The sequence below is a fragment of the Cynocephalus volans genome, chromosome 1 (assembly GCF_027409185.1).
Source record: "Cynocephalus volans isolate mCynVol1 chromosome 1, mCynVol1.pri, whole genome shotgun sequence".
In the NCBI taxonomy this organism is placed as follows: Eukaryota; Metazoa; Chordata; class Mammalia; order Dermoptera; family Cynocephalidae; genus Cynocephalus; species Cynocephalus volans.
In genome coordinates this window covers 653,617-669,670 of record NC_084460.1, presented here as the reverse complement: position 1 = coordinate 669,670, position 16,054 = coordinate 653,617, and the positions used below count along the sequence as shown (strand labels likewise).

Sequence of the window (16,054 nt, the reverse complement as noted above, 5' to 3'; positions counted from 1 at the left end):
CTGGTTAATGGTCTAAGAGAAGGCAGGTGAGGTGGGAGGTAGCCCGGCTCACTGCACTCAGAAAGGGAGGTGAGCACCTGCCACAGTCACTTGGTCATTATCCTCGCCGCCTCCCCAGCGGCGGCCAGCCTCTCATTTATCCCTCATTACTCTGGCGGCTCCAGGGGGTCTGGAGGGGAGGGAGGCCACACGGGTGTCGCGGTTCCAGCCCTGCCAGGTGGTGGTTAGTTCAGGTGCAAAGGGAAAAGGAGCACTCCTAGCTGGGGAGGTGGTGGCCGCGCCGGGCAGGGGCTCCTCGGCCCCCAGGGCCCCGGTGGCACCCGCGCTGCGCGGCCCGGTTAGGTGCCCCGGGGAGGGGACGGTGCCTGCCGCGTCCCCGCCCCTTTCCCTGCACCTGCCCCTCCCCGCCCTGCCCAGCGCTGCGCGGGTCCGTCCCGCGGGCCGCTTGGTCCAAGTGTCAGGCCGGGCAGCGGGGCTGGCATAGCTGCGGGAGCCGACGGCGACAGGGAGCCCCGCGGGCGGGGGGCAGCAGCGCGGGCAGCGGGCACCGGGACACCCGCGGGCACAGGTGAGCGGCGGGAGGGCTGGGCGGACGAGGGGCGGGGGGCCTGGGAAGCGGGGCTCGGGCGAAGCTCTGGCCTCCGAGGAGGGCATGGGAGGGAGGAAGGGAAGCAGGGCCGACGCTGAGAAGGGAGCCTGGGTGGGGAGGCGTGAGAGCGGGCAGAGCCCTTAGAGGGAGGCTTATTGGGAGGGAGCGGGAGAGACCCTGCGCGTTCTCTCCGCTGCTCATAATCAGAAAGTAAAGGGAGGGCTGAGGAGGGCCCCAGGCCCACGTGGAGGGGAGACCAACGCCTGCACAGTTCCTGAACCCACCTGCTCTCAGGAGGCCTCCCCTGTCCAGGCCCTGTCCGCTCAGAGCGTGGGTCCTCCATCCAGATGTATGGGGCGGGGACAGAGCCCCCGCCTGGCTCCCAGCTCCATGGTGGGGCTCCCAGAGGCTGGGAGCGCCAGATACAGCCTGACAGACTGCAGAGACTCTTCCACTTGGCCGATCCCTGAAGCCAGGGTGGCTCGATAGCTGTCCCCACCTCGTCTCCTTGTCTGTGGCCAGGAGCTCCATGTAAGGGGTGTGCAAACTTTCGGCAAAGGGCCAAGAGTAAATACTTTACTCTTTGCAGCCTATATGGTCTCTATCACAACTAGCAGGAAAGCAGTCACAGTTAATAAACAATAAAACTGTATTTATGGACACTGAACTTGAACTTCACATCATATTAACTTGTCCCAAAATGCTGTTTTTCTTTTGCCTTTTTTTCAACTATTTAAAAATGTAAAAACCATTCTCAGCTTACAGGCTGTGCAAAAACAAGCAGCAGGCCGGGCGGTCTCTAGCCACCCGCGTCCCACCACCATGGCCTCCCTGCACCTTCTTCCCAGGCTGTGTATTGGGAAGGAACGGGACGAGGGAGGGGTTCTAGGTGCAAGGGGAATCCCCCCACCTGGGGTATCCAGAGAGCTTATACCCCAAAAGTGCACACATGTGAGGGAGAAGGTATATCTCCAAGGGGCTTTCTACCCAGTGTGTACCTGGATCCCACCTACCCCCACCACATCATAGATGAGGTAGCCATACCCTCCCCCTCAACAAGTGACCAAGCCCTTGGCCCTCTCTTCCCACACAGCACCCTCTTTCCCTCCCTGCCTCTTGGTCTCCAGCCTGGTGCCATTCACTGACCTCCGCTGGCCGTTCTATTCCTGACTTTTCCCTCTTGCAGCCTCGAGGGACCCCTTTCTCTTGGACATTGGAACTATGACCCTTTGGAGGTGACCCTGGAGAGAAGGGATGCAGGCCATCAGTCCGCCAGATGAGGGCCCCTCCCAAGGGCTCGTGGCCTCTCTCATTGAGACGTATGGGGGGCGACATCAGGCCTCTGCCCGGAGTGCTGCTGGCAGCCTCTATCCCCGAGGAGGCCTTGTGTTGGTGAGTCCAGGCTGTGTCCTGAGGGTGACCTGGGTGGGGCAGGAGGGCAGACACCCAGGCTTTGTAGTCTCTGTCCCCTTACGGGTTCACAGGCTGCTCTATTCCTATCCCTTACCCCTACTCTTCCTTCCTGGGTTGTGGGGGAGAGTAGGGCAGTGCCCAGGCCAGGCTCCCAGGACTTCACACCCTGGTCACAGATGGCCGGGGCAGGAGAGGCAGAGAGCCAGGAAAAGCCAGACCTGCAGAGGAGGTGCTGCTAGACAGGTCTGAGGAACAGAGCTGTGGGTAAAGTCACCAAACCCAGAGTTGGCAGGAGTTTGAGGGCTCCCTGACACCCGCCTGCCTCTGAGTCAGGACTGAGGAAGAGCAAAGGTTCAGGGTGTCCCTGCTGTCCAGGTGGGGGAGGGTGTCAGGGGGCCTGCCTGGGCTCCACCCCTGGCTCCACCTGCCCGGCCCCCCTCCAATCCTGACCAGGGAAAGGGGCGTGGAAGCCGGAGCTCCCATTTCTCCCTCAGCCTCAAGGCTTCCCCTCCACCTTGAGAAGAGTTCTGCTTCCAACTGGGGGCATCCCCCGCTGCCCTGGGGAAGGACTTGGTCCTTGGAGATGGGAACTCTCCCAGGCTGAGGGCGGGAAGCGTGTGGGGTAATGCAGGCCACAGGCAGATCAAGGAATGTGACCAGGCCTGCCCTGGGAGGAGACTTGTGGCTCCAGCCTCAACCCCTCACACGGAAGGACAGCCACTCCCAGCTGGATAGGACACAGGCTGTACACCCCTGGGGAGGCGACCACACGTGTGTGTGCCCTCATCCCCATGTGTGAGGGAGGCTGGTCACAGACAAGGAAGCTGTGGGGAGAAGGACCTGGAATGCGTGGGCATGACACGTTGTCCACACAAGCCTCTAGTACAAAGAGCACACGCGTTAGCGGACAGATACTGGCTACACATACCAGGGCCCAGGCCTGTGCACGCCTGTGCCCTGCTCTAGAGGAGGCCCTGCTTCTGCCCCCAGGCCCACTTGGGGAGCCAGGTTGGCATGCCCCTGCCCAGCAGAGCTTGGCCTCCCTGGCAGCAGCCACTGTGACTCAGGGCAGGAGCAGCCCACACCAAACTAGTTTGAAGGGAGAGGTGAGCCAGCCCAACTCTTGGGGGTGGGGGACGATGCCTATAGCCAAGCCTGGCCCCTACCACCTGTGTGGTACTTCTAGGGAAAGGGGGACACACCTACAGCTTCCCCTGCTCCTCCCCCAGGACCCCAGTCGCCGGCACCTGCAGCACTATGGCCCCTTTGCCAAGGGTTCTGGCCAGACCAGAGGCCTGTCTCCCATGAGGTTGAGAGAACCGGAGCCTGAGAAGAGGCATGGAGGCCACTTGAGCGCTAGCCCACCTTACTCCCCCAAACTCAAGGTGAGGGGTCATTCCCGTGCCCATGCTCCACAAGCAATCAGGCCCAGCAAGCCCCAGGGCAAAGGAGGCTTTGCCTGGCAGCCCCTCTGAGGAGTCAGTCATGACTCTGTCTGGAGACCCCCTCAGGGATACATCTCTACTTGGTCCGTGCATTGGACCCAGTGACTTTCACTCAAGATATTTTGACAAAATTTAAAGAACAAACTATTAACATTAAACTTTCAGCTTTTGAAAATTACCAAGTAATATGAGAGCTAGTTGCGCTTGCTGCGTCCCCAAGTCTCACCTTGCTCCTCCTGAGCCACACTGTGGATGGAGTAAGGTCAGGAATTTCTGTTGACCATATTACTTGGTACCAAAAAAACTTAAGCCATATTGCTTCATAAAAATGTCCCTTTTATGGGCAAATGTCAAAACGTTACCTGAGACCACTGGTTCCATAAGTCCTGTTCTGGTCTTCACTTGAAGGTCCCTCTGAATGGTCTGATTCTGCCCACAAACCACCCTCTACCTCCATGCTCTGAATCTGGAGAACCTGGAAAGTATCTTTCTGGTTACAGAGTCCAGATCAGATCCCTCTATCCAGAGACCTTTCTGCAGACCAAGGTGCCTCTCCAACCACATTCCAGCAATGCCTTTTCCCGTGTAATTCCAGCTGGGGCTGATCCCTATCCCCCGAACCCCCATGTCCCCACTCCTACTCAGTGCTGCTTGCCACCTCCCATCCCAGACACATGCGCGCGTGCGCGCACACACACAGACACACTCACACACACACACACACAGCCCTCCCGGAGCCAGGTGGGCTGAGTGCCGAGGATGTGGCCAGGACTGATCTCCTTGGCTCCCCCAGGAAGTCACCAAGGCCCAAGAGCTGGAGATGAGGCTGCACACATTCAGCATGTTTGGGATGCCCCGTCTGCCCCCTGAAGACCGGAAGCGCTGGGAGATAGGAGAGGGCGGTGACAGCGGCCTAAACATCTCGACGTCCTGGAGGGAGCTGGTGCCTGGGCACAAGGTGGGCCTGAAACAGCGTCTGTCCCCATGGAGTTACAGACACGCACAAATTTCTCACTTCTGCCCTGGAGGAGGGAAAGGCCTCAAGAGGTGGGGTCATGAGGAAAGCATTTGGAGACATCTTGATCTGGGTTTAAATCCCAGCTCTGCCACTTACTAGCAAGACCTTGGTCCAGAAAGCGAACCTCTCGGAGCCTCCGTGGCCTCCTACGTAAACTGGGGATAATACCACCTGCACACTGGAGGACTGGCTTGAGGATTGAAAGGTCATGTACAGAGTGCCCAGAACCTGTGGAGCAGATCCAGTAGCACTTAATAAATGGCACCTGCCATTCTTACCATCACTCCACAAGTGAACCAGCACTGTCCCCTCCCCACCCAGGAGATGAGCCGGGAGCTGTGCCACCAGCAGGAAGCACTGTGGGAGCTGCTGACCACCGAGCTCATCTATGTGAGGATGCTCAGGATCATGACCAATGTGAGCCTTCCTCAGCCCCAGCCATTTCCCCACCTCCCTTGATAACCCACATTCTCCCAGACCAGAGGGGCAGGTCACTGGGGGAGGGAGGGGCAGGATACAAGAGATCCCCCTGATTTCAGACCCACCCAAGATCTGGGGAGAGAGGTTGGCAGTACTGAAGTTGGTGGGGGGTGACGTTGAAGGGCTAGGCTGGGGTCAGGGAGGCAGGAGGTCAGGTGCTGAGACCCCCCTCTCTCTCCCTGCCTCTAGATCCTAGCCGCTGGTTTACTGAACCTGCAGCGAGTGGGGCTGCTGACGGAAGTGAGTAGGAGCTCTGAGCCTGGGGGAGGGTGGGGGTCAGAGAGCCCTCCAGGCCACCCAGTCCGCATTCCCACTGCCCCATTTCCTAGGATACCCCTGCCTGCCCTACACCCTGAGCAGGCCACAGGTCCCCTATTTCCCAGTACTCGGCCCACTGAGGCTGAGGTGCCACTGAGGTAGAAGGGAGAGCCAGGGCCCCTTAGATCTTCCAGGCCCACAGTCAGGCTCATCCTCACCACCCCACCCCTGACATTCAAGCTTAGAGTCCTTGCCTGCCCGTGGCCAGTACTGCCTGACGGTGACCTGCCAAGTGCATGCTGCTAAGTTCCGCTGCCTCCCCCAGGTATCAGCAGAGACCCTGTTTGGAAACGTCCCCAGCCTGATTCGAGCCCACCGGAACTTTTGGGAGGAGGTGCTGGGGCCCACCCTGGAGGAGACTCGAGCCTCAGGCCAGCCTCTGGACCCAGTCGGCCTGCAGAATGGCTTTCTGACGGTGAGGCCTGGTGAAAGGCCCCACCTGCAGGGGACGGGACTGGAGAGCCCAGTGGGGTCTTGTCTGTAGGTCATGCCTCTGGGACTCGAATCCTTCTACAGGGCACAGCCCCTACTCCAACATATCACCTCACCTCCTGCTCTTCCTTCCACATGTTGCACCTGGAGGCCCTTATGTAATGTAAATGCAACTGTCTCAGGCGAGGGTTACGCCTCCGCTCTTATCAACCCTAAAATATTAATTCTTGGGCAGAGCTCCATCTACAGATAGCTGCATGCAAGAATGGAGCCTAAGTGAGGGGACTCTTAGGATGACTGGGTAGAGTAGGGGGTGCAAAAGGCCACAGGGGTACCCGGTGTATGGAGAAGTGAGAGCAAGAGGGCCTAGCATCAGGCTTCCTTCCAGTTCTTCCAGCCAGAAAAATGTGAGCCCTGCAGGAAGATGTTGCCATGGGGGGGTGAGAGGCGTGGGGGTCAGGGAGAGAGTCTCCTGGGAGCCTTAGGCACCCCCTCCCACAGGAGCAGGGCTTCTGGGCAACCCTGAGGTCACCACCCCCAGGGTGAAATGGGATCTGCAGTGCCCTGAAAATGGTCCAGCTGAATTATTGATGGCAGGAGAGCAAGTCAAGAGCAGGAGGGCATGGCAGGCCCTGTGGGCAGAAGGAGCTCTGAGGGCAGCGTGGGTCTGCCCCTAGGAACCTCGAGCTCCTCCCCAGAATCCAAAGAGAGGGGGTGGCTGGGAGAGCAATTACGGGAGGTAGGGGCTGGCAAGAGCTGGACTAGGTCTGTGGGAGGCCCTCTCCCCATCCTGCGCCTGTGTCTGCAGCCAGAGCCTGTATTTGTGAACTTCTTCCCCCTGTCTGCTCCCCACCCCACATATCTGTCCCTCCAGTTCGGCCAGCGGTTCCAGCCCTACGTCCAGTACTGTCTGCGAGTGAAGCACACCATGGCTTACGCCCGGAAGCAGCAAGACACTAACCCACTCTTCCATGCCTTCGTGCAGGTGGGAGAGGGGCCCCTGGGGAGTGGGGGGTGCATCTTACACAGCCAGGTCATGCTCAGTCTGCAGCTGGGCCCAGGGCAGAGGTAAGCACTCAGCTGGGGCAGGGGGGAGCTGCAGACCCCTGAGCGCCTGCACACCTCCCCTGGCAGTGGTGTGAGAAGCACAAGCGCTCAGGGAGGCAGATGCTGGGCGACTTGCTCATCAAGCCCCACCAGCGCATCACCAAGTACCCACTGCTGCTCCAGGCTGTGCTCAAGAGGAGTCCTGAGGCACAGGCCCGAGAAGCCCTGAACGCCATGGTAAGTGCCCTGGCAGGGCCAGGACCCTTAGGAGCTGGGGGCTGGTGGGTGGAAACTGATCTCCAGGGACTCTGAGGGTCTCTTTCCCCTTTCCCCGTGTGTATGTGACAGTATGGCACTGACTGGTTCGGCCTGTTTTAGAATACTGTGGTTGGCATTGGTTGGGTGGGACATATAAGGTAAGGGGCTGAGCTGTACCTCCTCTGTACCCCTACCCCGCCACCAAGATTGCCGCTGTGGAGTCATTCCTGCGGCACATCAATGGGCAGGTCCGCCAGGGCGAAGAGTACGAGAGCTTGGTGGCTGCAGCCCAACGCATTGGGCCCTATGAGGTGCTGGAGCCGTCCAGTGAGGAGGTGGAGAAGGTGAGAGAGGACAGAGGGAAGGGTCCTCAGAAAAAGCAAGGTGCCTAGGAAAGGAAGGGGCAGAGGTCAGAACACCCTGGACTTGGGTGCCACAGGAGGGCGTGCCCACCACTCCTTCCCGGTGGCGAGGGACCAAGGGTACAGTGAAGAAGCAAGGAAAGGAGGTCCGGGGATGCTTCATCTCTTCTCCGGCTGGGGGGTGAGGGGGAGGATTGGAGGGAGAAGTTGCCGGTGGCAGACCAAGGAGCCACCCTTGACTGGGATGTGGTGACAAGCCTGCCCAGTGCCCCGATCCCCTCCCCTGTGTGTTCCTCAGAACCTGCGTCCATTCTCCACCCTGGACCTGACGTCCCCCATGCTGGGAGTTGCCCCTGAACACAGCAGACAGCTGCTGCTGGAAGGAGCCGTGCGAGTGAAGGAGGGGCGCGAAGCAAAGGTGAGGGGGCTGGGAGAGGAGCGGAAGAGCCGGGAGATGAACTGGAAGGGAGGCATGGCGGGGACAGAGTGAGGGGCAGAAAAGCTAGGGGGGAAGGGTGTGTGTGTGTGTTGAGGAGAAGACGTGGTTCTGGCTGAGACCCTGAGCCAGCCACCTTCCCTGCCTATAAAGAGAGAAATGAGACCAAACCAACACCCACTCCAGCTCAGGTGTTTCGCGGCTCTGCACTTGTCTCCTGTGTACACCGGCACCCAATTGTGACCCCGACCAACCCTTCCCCCTGCTCCAGCTGACCCCCCTCTCTTTCTCCTGCACCACCACCCCTAGCTGGACGTGTACCTGTTCCTCTTCTCTGATGTACTCCTAGTGACCAAGCCCCAACGCAAGGCAGACAAAGCCAAGGTCATCCGTCCCCCTCTCATGCTGGAGAAGCTTGTGTGCCGACCACTGCGAGACCCTAGTATGTCTCTCCTGCGGGGGACCTTTCCCTTCTCCCTTCCTCTTGGCAAGGGGAAGGAGGGGTCAGGATCCAGATCAAATAGGGCCCGGCCCTTGAAGCAGACCTTCTCCTCCACCCAGACAGCTTCCTGGTGATCCACCTCTCCGAATTCCAGTGCGTCTCTGGTGCCCTCACTGTGCACTGTCCCAGTCCTACAGACTGTGCCCGGTGGCTAGAGAAGACCCAGCAGGCCCAGGTATGTGAAAGCCACACATGGGGAGGGACAGGCAGGCACCCCTGGAGGGAGGAGGAGAAGGAGAGAGAGGCTTGGGTGGGTGCAGGGTCAGACGGGACCATCAGCACCCCAGGCATGCCCTTACCAGGGAGCCCGAGCAGCTGCCATCCGTATGAGGATGGAAGAAAGCCTTTGGCCAGATGCTGTGCCAGCCACTGGGAGAGCCCAAGACACAGCATCCTCTAAAGGTCTGTACACCCTGAAACAATCAAACTTCTAAACCCTGTCGTCCACTCACAGGCATTTATGTGGCCCTTGCTGGGTACAGGCACTAGAGCTAGGAGCTAGGGAATCAGAAAAGAATAAAACACCACCGCTGCCCTTAAGGAATATGCGCTGCAGCCTAGTTAGAGTATTTAGCATCCAAATAACAGAAACACGTACACAGAGTGAAACTAGGACTGAGAAGGGAGTGACACATTCTGTGCCTGGGTCTGGTGGGAAAGGGACAGTTTCAGGGGAGGGGAGGCTGAGAGGAGGTCACACGGGAGCTGATGTCTGAGCACCATTTGGGGGGATACCTAGGAGTAGGTCAGGGAGAAATGGGTGGGAGGGAACGGTTTTCAAAACAGAGAGGTAGAACGTGCAAAGGCCCAAAATATGAAACAGTGGTGGGTGTCGAGAGAGCCATCGCCGTGGCAGTTGGGTTTTGCTCGGACATAAAGTACACAGGGAGACGCAGCAGGAGAGAGGCTGGGAGGTAGGCACCGTGAGAGCCCGCCCATCTCTGGATGCCATACTCAGGAACTTGAACTTTGTCCTATAGATGACACGGAGCCAGTGACGGTGTTAAGCGGGGGAGTGACATGGGTAGGTTTATGTGATAAAAGAAGAGAGCTAAGTGGAGCTGTAGTAGTTACCACGAACTTGGTAGCTTAAAACTACAGAAACTTATCTCTCACCGTTCTGGAGGCCAGAAGTTGGAAACCAAGGTGTTGGCAGAGCTGAGCTTCTTCCCTGGCTCTAGCAGAAAATCCTTCCTTGCCTCTTCCAGCTTCTGGTGGCTCCTTGGCTTGGGGCAGTGTCACTGCAGTCTCTGCCTCTGTCTTCACATGACCCTCCTCTCCGTATGTCTCTGCGTCCAAATCTCCCCGTCCTTTCTCTTGTAATGAAACCAATCATTATTGAGAGCCCACCCTAAATCCAGGAAGATCTCATCTCTGCAAAGGCCCTCTTTCTAAATAAGGTCACGTTTACAAATTCCAGGGGTTAGGACGTAGACATATCTTTCTGGGGGCCACTATTCAACCCACCCACTACAGGAGCAGAATGGCCGAAGAAGGCTGGATAATTAAGTTGGAATTTTAAGCATAGGGAAGACCATAAGCAGAAGAATTAGAGGAGCAATTGGGCTGGATTTATGTTTGGAACAGTGACCATATCTGTCCACGTCTGGAGCACGAGGTTTGTGTGAGGGAGTCATGAGAGGCCAGGTTCTAAGGACCTCAGAGCTGCAGAAGAGCACCTGGATGAGGTTCCGTGGAACAGGGTGCACAAGACAGCTGCCACAAATTCATTCCTAAGGGAATGACTATGAGATCGGTGTGTTTTGTCTTGAATTGTTTTTGGTTTTGTTATGAAAATCAGGTAGCAGTGTGATACCTGGGCTGAAGGAGGGAGAGATTGGTGGCAGGAGGTATATTGTACTCGTCTGGGTAGGAAACATTGAAGGTTCAGCGCCATGGCTTTGGGGAGACAACACAAAAAAGAAAAAAGAAAAAGGAAAGGAAAGGAATTAAAGAAGAGAGACCTAGGCAGACTGGTAAAAAGGCCGTGCTGACGGATCAGACACCAGTCCTCCCACTTACTGGCCTAGTGGCCTTGGGTAAATTATGTGGCCTCCCTCAGCTTCGGTTTCTTCAGCTGCAAGACTGATATACATAACAACAGTACCTGCCTCATGGGGAAGATTTAAAGAACTCTTTCCAATCAAGCACACAGCCTGGTAACGCAAGGCACTCGAGGACAAAGAGGATGGTTTGCCTCCTGAAGTTTCTGTTTGAAAGACTGCGTTGGCAATGGTGCCCCTGACCGAAAGGAAATCACTGCAAAGGGAAACCGGTTTGTTTAGTTGTTGCTTCCTGGGAGAAGTGAGGCCAGGATAGTACCATTAAGTTCTAAACAGAAGCACTTGGAAATTGAGGCAGTGGGAGACAGCCAAGTGGAGATCTTAGGGGCTTTTGGAAATGTAGAAACACAGGTCTGGAATTCAGGTGAGAAATAAAGATGAAGGACAGGAGGACCTCAGGGTCTGAGTCCTCCAGCCCTGGGGAGCTGCTGCTTCTCTGCATACCTAAACAAGACGGCCCCAGTCCCCAGGAAGCCAAAGCTAGGGGCGGGAGCGGGGGAGGCATCTGCTTTTTGTGGTGCTCTTGGTCTTCCATCTGCCCCACGCGTGCTCCCAGCTGGCTCATAACCCCCTCTCTGCAGAGCGGGGCCCTTCTCCCTACACCCTCCTCCTGAAGCCTAAACAGTTTCACAGGGCTGGACTGACTGGCTACTGCACCATTCTAGTGGTTAATCAAGTTTTCCTGAAGGCCAAGGGGCTAAAGGGGAACTGGAGGACAAAATCGGGAGCAAGCACTAGTATCCCCAGGGCCCCTGCCTCCCCAGGCCAGCAGACAGGCGGCCATCACTGGTAGCAGCCTCTTCTTTACCAACCCTCAGAACTTTCTCCTCTTTCTTTGGTTCCCAGTCCCCTGACAACCCCCCCCCCCACTTCCACCATCTCCCTTTAGAACTCCCAGGGGCCACTAAATATTGCTGGTATTTTACTATGCAAAATAATTTAGTGACCCCCCACGCCCAGTCTCCCTCCAGGCTAACAGAGGAATGGTCACTCTGATCTATGACCAAGGTGTGCACCAGCTCCAGGCCCCCATTAGCAAAACAAAGATGCCTGAAACTTTGAGTTCAGTTTTCCTGCTCTTGTGTCACACCGAATTCTTAGGGAATCCTTCTCTGTTACCATCAGTCTTCATAACTGAAGAAGGCAGTAAAATATCTATTGGTCCCCTTCACAGAGCGATCCCCAGGAGTCAGACTGTTTTCCCTACCCCTTCTAGAAATGTACATGTAGATTTATTCCCAGCCCAGGGGCGGCTTAGGCTTTTAGAGAAAATGAGCTTCTCAAGAGGGGAGAGACTGAGTCTTGGGGAGTGCCCATATTTAGTAGCTGGAAAGAGGAAGGAACCAGGGAGGGGAACAGAAAGAGCTGTCAGAGACAGGCCAAGAGATTGCAGAACGGGAAACTTTAGAAGGCGGCCGAGGGTAAAAGCCGGGGTCTGGAGCAGAGTGCACAGCCCTGCTGTTCTCTCAGCAATCTGTGTGCTTGGGTGAGTTACTTCACTTTTCCAAGCCCAGCCTCCGTCTGGGAGAATTGTGCTGATAATCGTAACTACCATGAGGGACAGAGTGCTGTTTGTGAGTGGCCTGGCACATGGCCCGGCACTGAATGGACGGACGCTCCATAAATGTTTGTCACTGTCATCATTAGAAGAAAGGGGTGGTCAGTGGTGCCTGGGCAGGGCCCGATGCTGACTGGGGAAATGCATTTGTTGCTCAGGAAGTCCGTGGACACTTCCAGAGATCAGTTTTAGTCCAGAACTGGGAACTCTGGGAGGAGAGCGGGTACATCTGGGAGCCACCACAGAGGCAGAGCAGAGCGAGGAGGCATTTCCTCTTCAAGGCTTCAGTTCTCCACCGGGACAAAGGAAGAATGCTGCTGGAGGAGCCCTTCCTTCCTTTCCCCAGCTTTGCGGGGGTGTCACATTCTGGCTCAAGCACTGATTTCCTCTTCCTTTCCTGCCCTGCCCCCACCACGTGTCTCTCCTCCCAGGCTTGCTGGAGAAACTTTGGGGTAGCTAGAGGCACCTCAGACAGCCCTGTCCCCTGGTGTTGGAGGCTCCCTCCACCTCCCAGCTTCTTCCTGGGGTAGGGCAAGGGTCAAGTTTAGTGGAGATGCTGGTGGCACTGGATGTTCCTGCCAGAAACCCCTTCTTCCTTCCAGTTTTTTTCTTCTACCCAATATCCTTATCCTGGGCATCCCAAACACAAACTTGGACTTGGGTCATGTGGGGCAAAAGGACAAGCAGGCTGCCCCAGCCCCAACCCTGGCCCCAAGAGTAGTCCTCCACCTGCCTTTCTCTCATTCCTTCCCTCACTCCACGTGGAGCCAGGAGAGGAGGCCCGGGAAGAGGACCTGGCTCTGGTGTGCTGGTTTCCTGCCCTCAGGCACCATCCTCTGCTCCAGCCAGCAGATTAGGTCTTAGGAGACTGCTAAGGATCCTTGCACTGAGAATTGGAAATATAAACCTGATGTTATTTTCCTATCCCTGTTCGTCCATTTCCCCAACATGTCTCTTGTCCTGACCCAGCTGCCTCAAGTGTTTCTGGAGAAGCTTTGGGGAAGTCTAAGTGCTCATATACTCAAGCTGGGGAGATATTAAAAATATTTAACAACTAGTATGGCATGGGCATCAAGCCATCAGAATGGAGAATTATGTGGGGTGGGGGGTGTAAGAGAGGTCCTCTGCTGTGCCTGATGTTGTCATCGATGTTGCTAGATCATGGGGGTGGGGGTGGGGGCGATGCCTGGGGAAGGGAGGTGGAGGCTCGGGGGCAGCCGCTTCCTTACCAGCGCAGAGGTGCTGCAGTATTTTTTCAGTGATATGGCGTTCCAGCGAGGACTGATGTCAGCGCTGCCCTGCCCACGGCAGCCACCGCTGCCTCCCTCTTGCCAAGCATCCGCCCACAGCCTCTCCTTGGTTTCTGCTGCCTGCCTTCCCCCTCCCCCAGCTAAGGTCCTTTGGTAACTCTCACCCTGCCAGGCTGCCCTTGAAAAACAATGCAGTTACTGAACTGGGACTCAAAAGAGCAAGGCCCAGGCCCAGCTCTGCTTCTCTACCTGTGCGACCTTGAGCAAGTCACTTCACCTCTTTAAGTCTAGTTTTCTTGTCTGTAAAATGGGTTAATATGCATGACTCCACCCTTCAGGGAAATGGTGTGTATCGAATGGCCACATGCATGTGAAAGTGTTTTGTGAACCTCAGATGTCACTATTTTATCCTGATGGCAGCTGTATGAAAATGTTGAGGGGGGAAGACAGACAATGTAAAGTCTCTCCTCTTCCTTCTATGGACAGTCTTGCTGTCATTCCTCTGAAGGACAGCAGAGCCCTCAGCCCAGGACAAAGCCTGCCCCTGCCCACCCTCTGCCCTCCTGCTCTCCCCAGCTTTACAGCAGAGGCCCAGGTCGTGGGAGAGGGATGCTTTTGAAGGAGCAACCTGAGACCCCAGCATCACTTATAGAACTTAGACCACCATCACCATCAATCAGGGAGAGCTTCCCGAAGGAGGGGGCACACCTCACAAAGGGTTTGCCAAGCGGGCATGAGAAGCAGGGAGAACTGAACAGGTATGAAAAGGGGCATTCTGTTCACCCCACACACCCCCAGCACCAGCTCTTGAGTTTGGTGCCACCAAATCCTGGTGCTACCCCACTTTCTTACTGTTTCTTACTCAGGCAGTTACCTAACCTTACAGTCTCCACTTCTCAGTAGTCACGTAGGGGTAAAATATCTGCCTCACAGCATTGAGGAGATTAAGCAAGATAATGTATGTAAAGCACTTAGCACAGTGCCTGGCGTACAACAAGTGCTCAGTAAATGAGAGCTCTTAATAATGAAAGTACCCCTGCCCCAGGTCACCCTACAAAAGTTGAAGGCGGAGGAGTACGTCCAACATAAGAGGGAGCTCCTGGCCCTCTATCGGGACAGGGAGTCCCCCAGCACCAGACCATCCACGCCTTCCCAGGAGGGCTCTCAGAGCAGCACAGAAGGGAGGTAAGACCCACATGGACCACAGGGTCTCCCAAAGCAGGGGGGCCGCAGGCAGGGAGGGGGACAGCAGGAGCCCAAAAGGCTGAAAAATGGCACTACAGGTTTGGGGTGAATTGGGACTAGATAGAGGATCGCATGTAGGCTGTGGCTTGGAGTAGAACAGGTTGATACCAGCTGTGTGGAGGGGAGCATGGGACAGACTATAGGGTTAGCCAGCCTAGGGCTGGCACAGGGTGAAGAAACAGGAACATGCACATGAATTGCATGAGAGAAGCAGTCTCCAGAGGGAAGTGGGCAATTTACTTGCAGAATATCAGAGCTGCCAGGATCCGGCTAGTCCAAATCCCCAGAGAGTGTGAGAGGTTCATCCAGGATAGCACAGCTGCATAGCAGCACAGTTAAAGAGAAAAGAAGAACCCATCACTGGGGGTAACTTCAGGGGAGGTCAGGAACCACTCAGCAAATACCTGACCATCTATTTGATACAAGGTCTTGGAACACATGCTGTGGGGTAAGATGGCTTAGAGGCAGCCCAGACTCTTTTAGGAGCTTCTGGTCTAGCCAGTGAGATGAGAAAAACGATCACAGTGCAGTGGTAAAGGCGATACCAAAATAAGTTTGGAGAAGGGGCCATTTCTGGATGTAGTGATCAAGGGAGACTTCCTGGACTTGAACTTGACCCCGAAGCATCTGACTCTGACCATTTGCTATTAATTGTAGGACTCCTGAGTTCTCAACCATCATCCCTCACCTGGTGGTGACTGAAGACACGGATGAAGATGCTCCCTATGTACCAGATGACACCTCAGACTCTGGCTACAGCACTTTAATCCCAGGCTCCCCCAAGGGGTCTCACTCCTCACTGAGCCGTCTACGCCCAAGGGCCTTCCGGCGGGACCCGCGCCTCACCTTCTCCACCCTGGACCTCCGAGATGTTCGTTTGCGCCCCCAGCCTCCTGACCCCCAAGCTCCTCAACGCCGAAGTGCCCCCAATCTGCCAGAAGGGATCCAAAGAGGAGGCAGTCTTCCCAGGGGGGACACACCCACCTGGTCTGAGGAAGAAGATGGGACCTCAGCGGGAGGGAATGTGGTGGTGGAAACCCTGCACAGGGCCCTCCTGCGCGGGCAGCTCCCCCCGTCCCCAACCCACACCGACTCTGCTGGGGAAAGCCCCTGGGAGTCCTCCGCGGATGAGGAAGAGGGGCCTCTCTCCCTGGGACCTGGCCACACCCCGTCCCCTCGCCACCTCCGGGCTGAGGACATGCTCAAGGAGATCAGGGAGGAACTGGCCAGCCAAAGGCTCGAGGGAGCCCCGGAGCCTGCGGACAGCGAGTCTCGGAAGCTGACTCGGGCCCAACTGCAAAGAATGCGAGGTCCCCACATCATACAGCTGGACACCCCTCTTTCCACGTCGTAAGTGCCAAAGGGAAGCCAGCATGGGAGCGGGCAGAGGAGAGGGGAGTTGGGGAGGTAAGGGCAAAGGGAGGGAAAGGCCCCTAGCCTCACTCTCCCCCCACCATGCCAGACCCTCGCTCTCATTGACCTTGACTTCTGCCTAACACACACCTACTTTCCTTTCAGAGAGGTGTGAGGAGCACTGAGGACCTTTTGCCATTGCCCCCAAAGGAAATCTCTCCCCAAGAGTGCTGGTCACCACCCCACCCCGGACTCTACCTCAAGGACCACACTTCCCACCGAGAA

At 56.6% G+C, this 16,054-nt stretch overlaps 1 protein-coding gene across 1 annotated transcript; it reads left to right on the top strand.

Annotated features, from left to right (window-relative positions):
- Nucleotides 1-1,843: 1,843 nt before the first annotated feature.
- Nucleotides 1,844-15,770, top strand: PLEKHG6 (pleckstrin homology and RhoGEF domain containing G6). Its single transcript, XM_063104264.1, has 14 exons — nucleotides 1,844-1,996; nucleotides 3,232-3,387; nucleotides 4,241-4,405; nucleotides 4,787-4,882; nucleotides 5,135-5,185; nucleotides 5,529-5,678; nucleotides 6,570-6,680; nucleotides 6,830-6,979; nucleotides 7,207-7,344; nucleotides 7,661-7,780; nucleotides 8,108-8,240; nucleotides 8,360-8,475; nucleotides 14,217-14,356; nucleotides 15,074-15,770. Exons 1-14 carry the CDS (start codon nucleotides 1,844-1,846, stop codon nucleotides 15,768-15,770), a joined length of 2,376 nt encoding a protein of 791 aa, XP_062960334.1.
- The last annotated feature ends 284 nt before the right edge of the window (nucleotides 15,771-16,054 follow it).

Excerpts from the sequence above, each read along its gene's own strand:
- PLEKHG6 (XM_063104264.1), top strand. The coding sequence starts at position 1,844 with ATGCAGGCCATCAGTCCGCCAGATGAGGGCCCCTCCCAAGGGCTCGTG. Across the intron at positions 5,679-6,569 it reads TGCAGAATGGCTTTCTGACG|TTCGGCCAGCGGTTCCAGCC; the intron begins GTGAGGCCTGGT and ends CTGTCCCTCCAG. Across the intron at positions 6,681-6,829 it reads TCTTCCATGCCTTCGTGCAG|TGGTGTGAGAAGCACAAGCG; the intron begins GTGGGAGAGGGG and ends CTCCCCTGGCAG.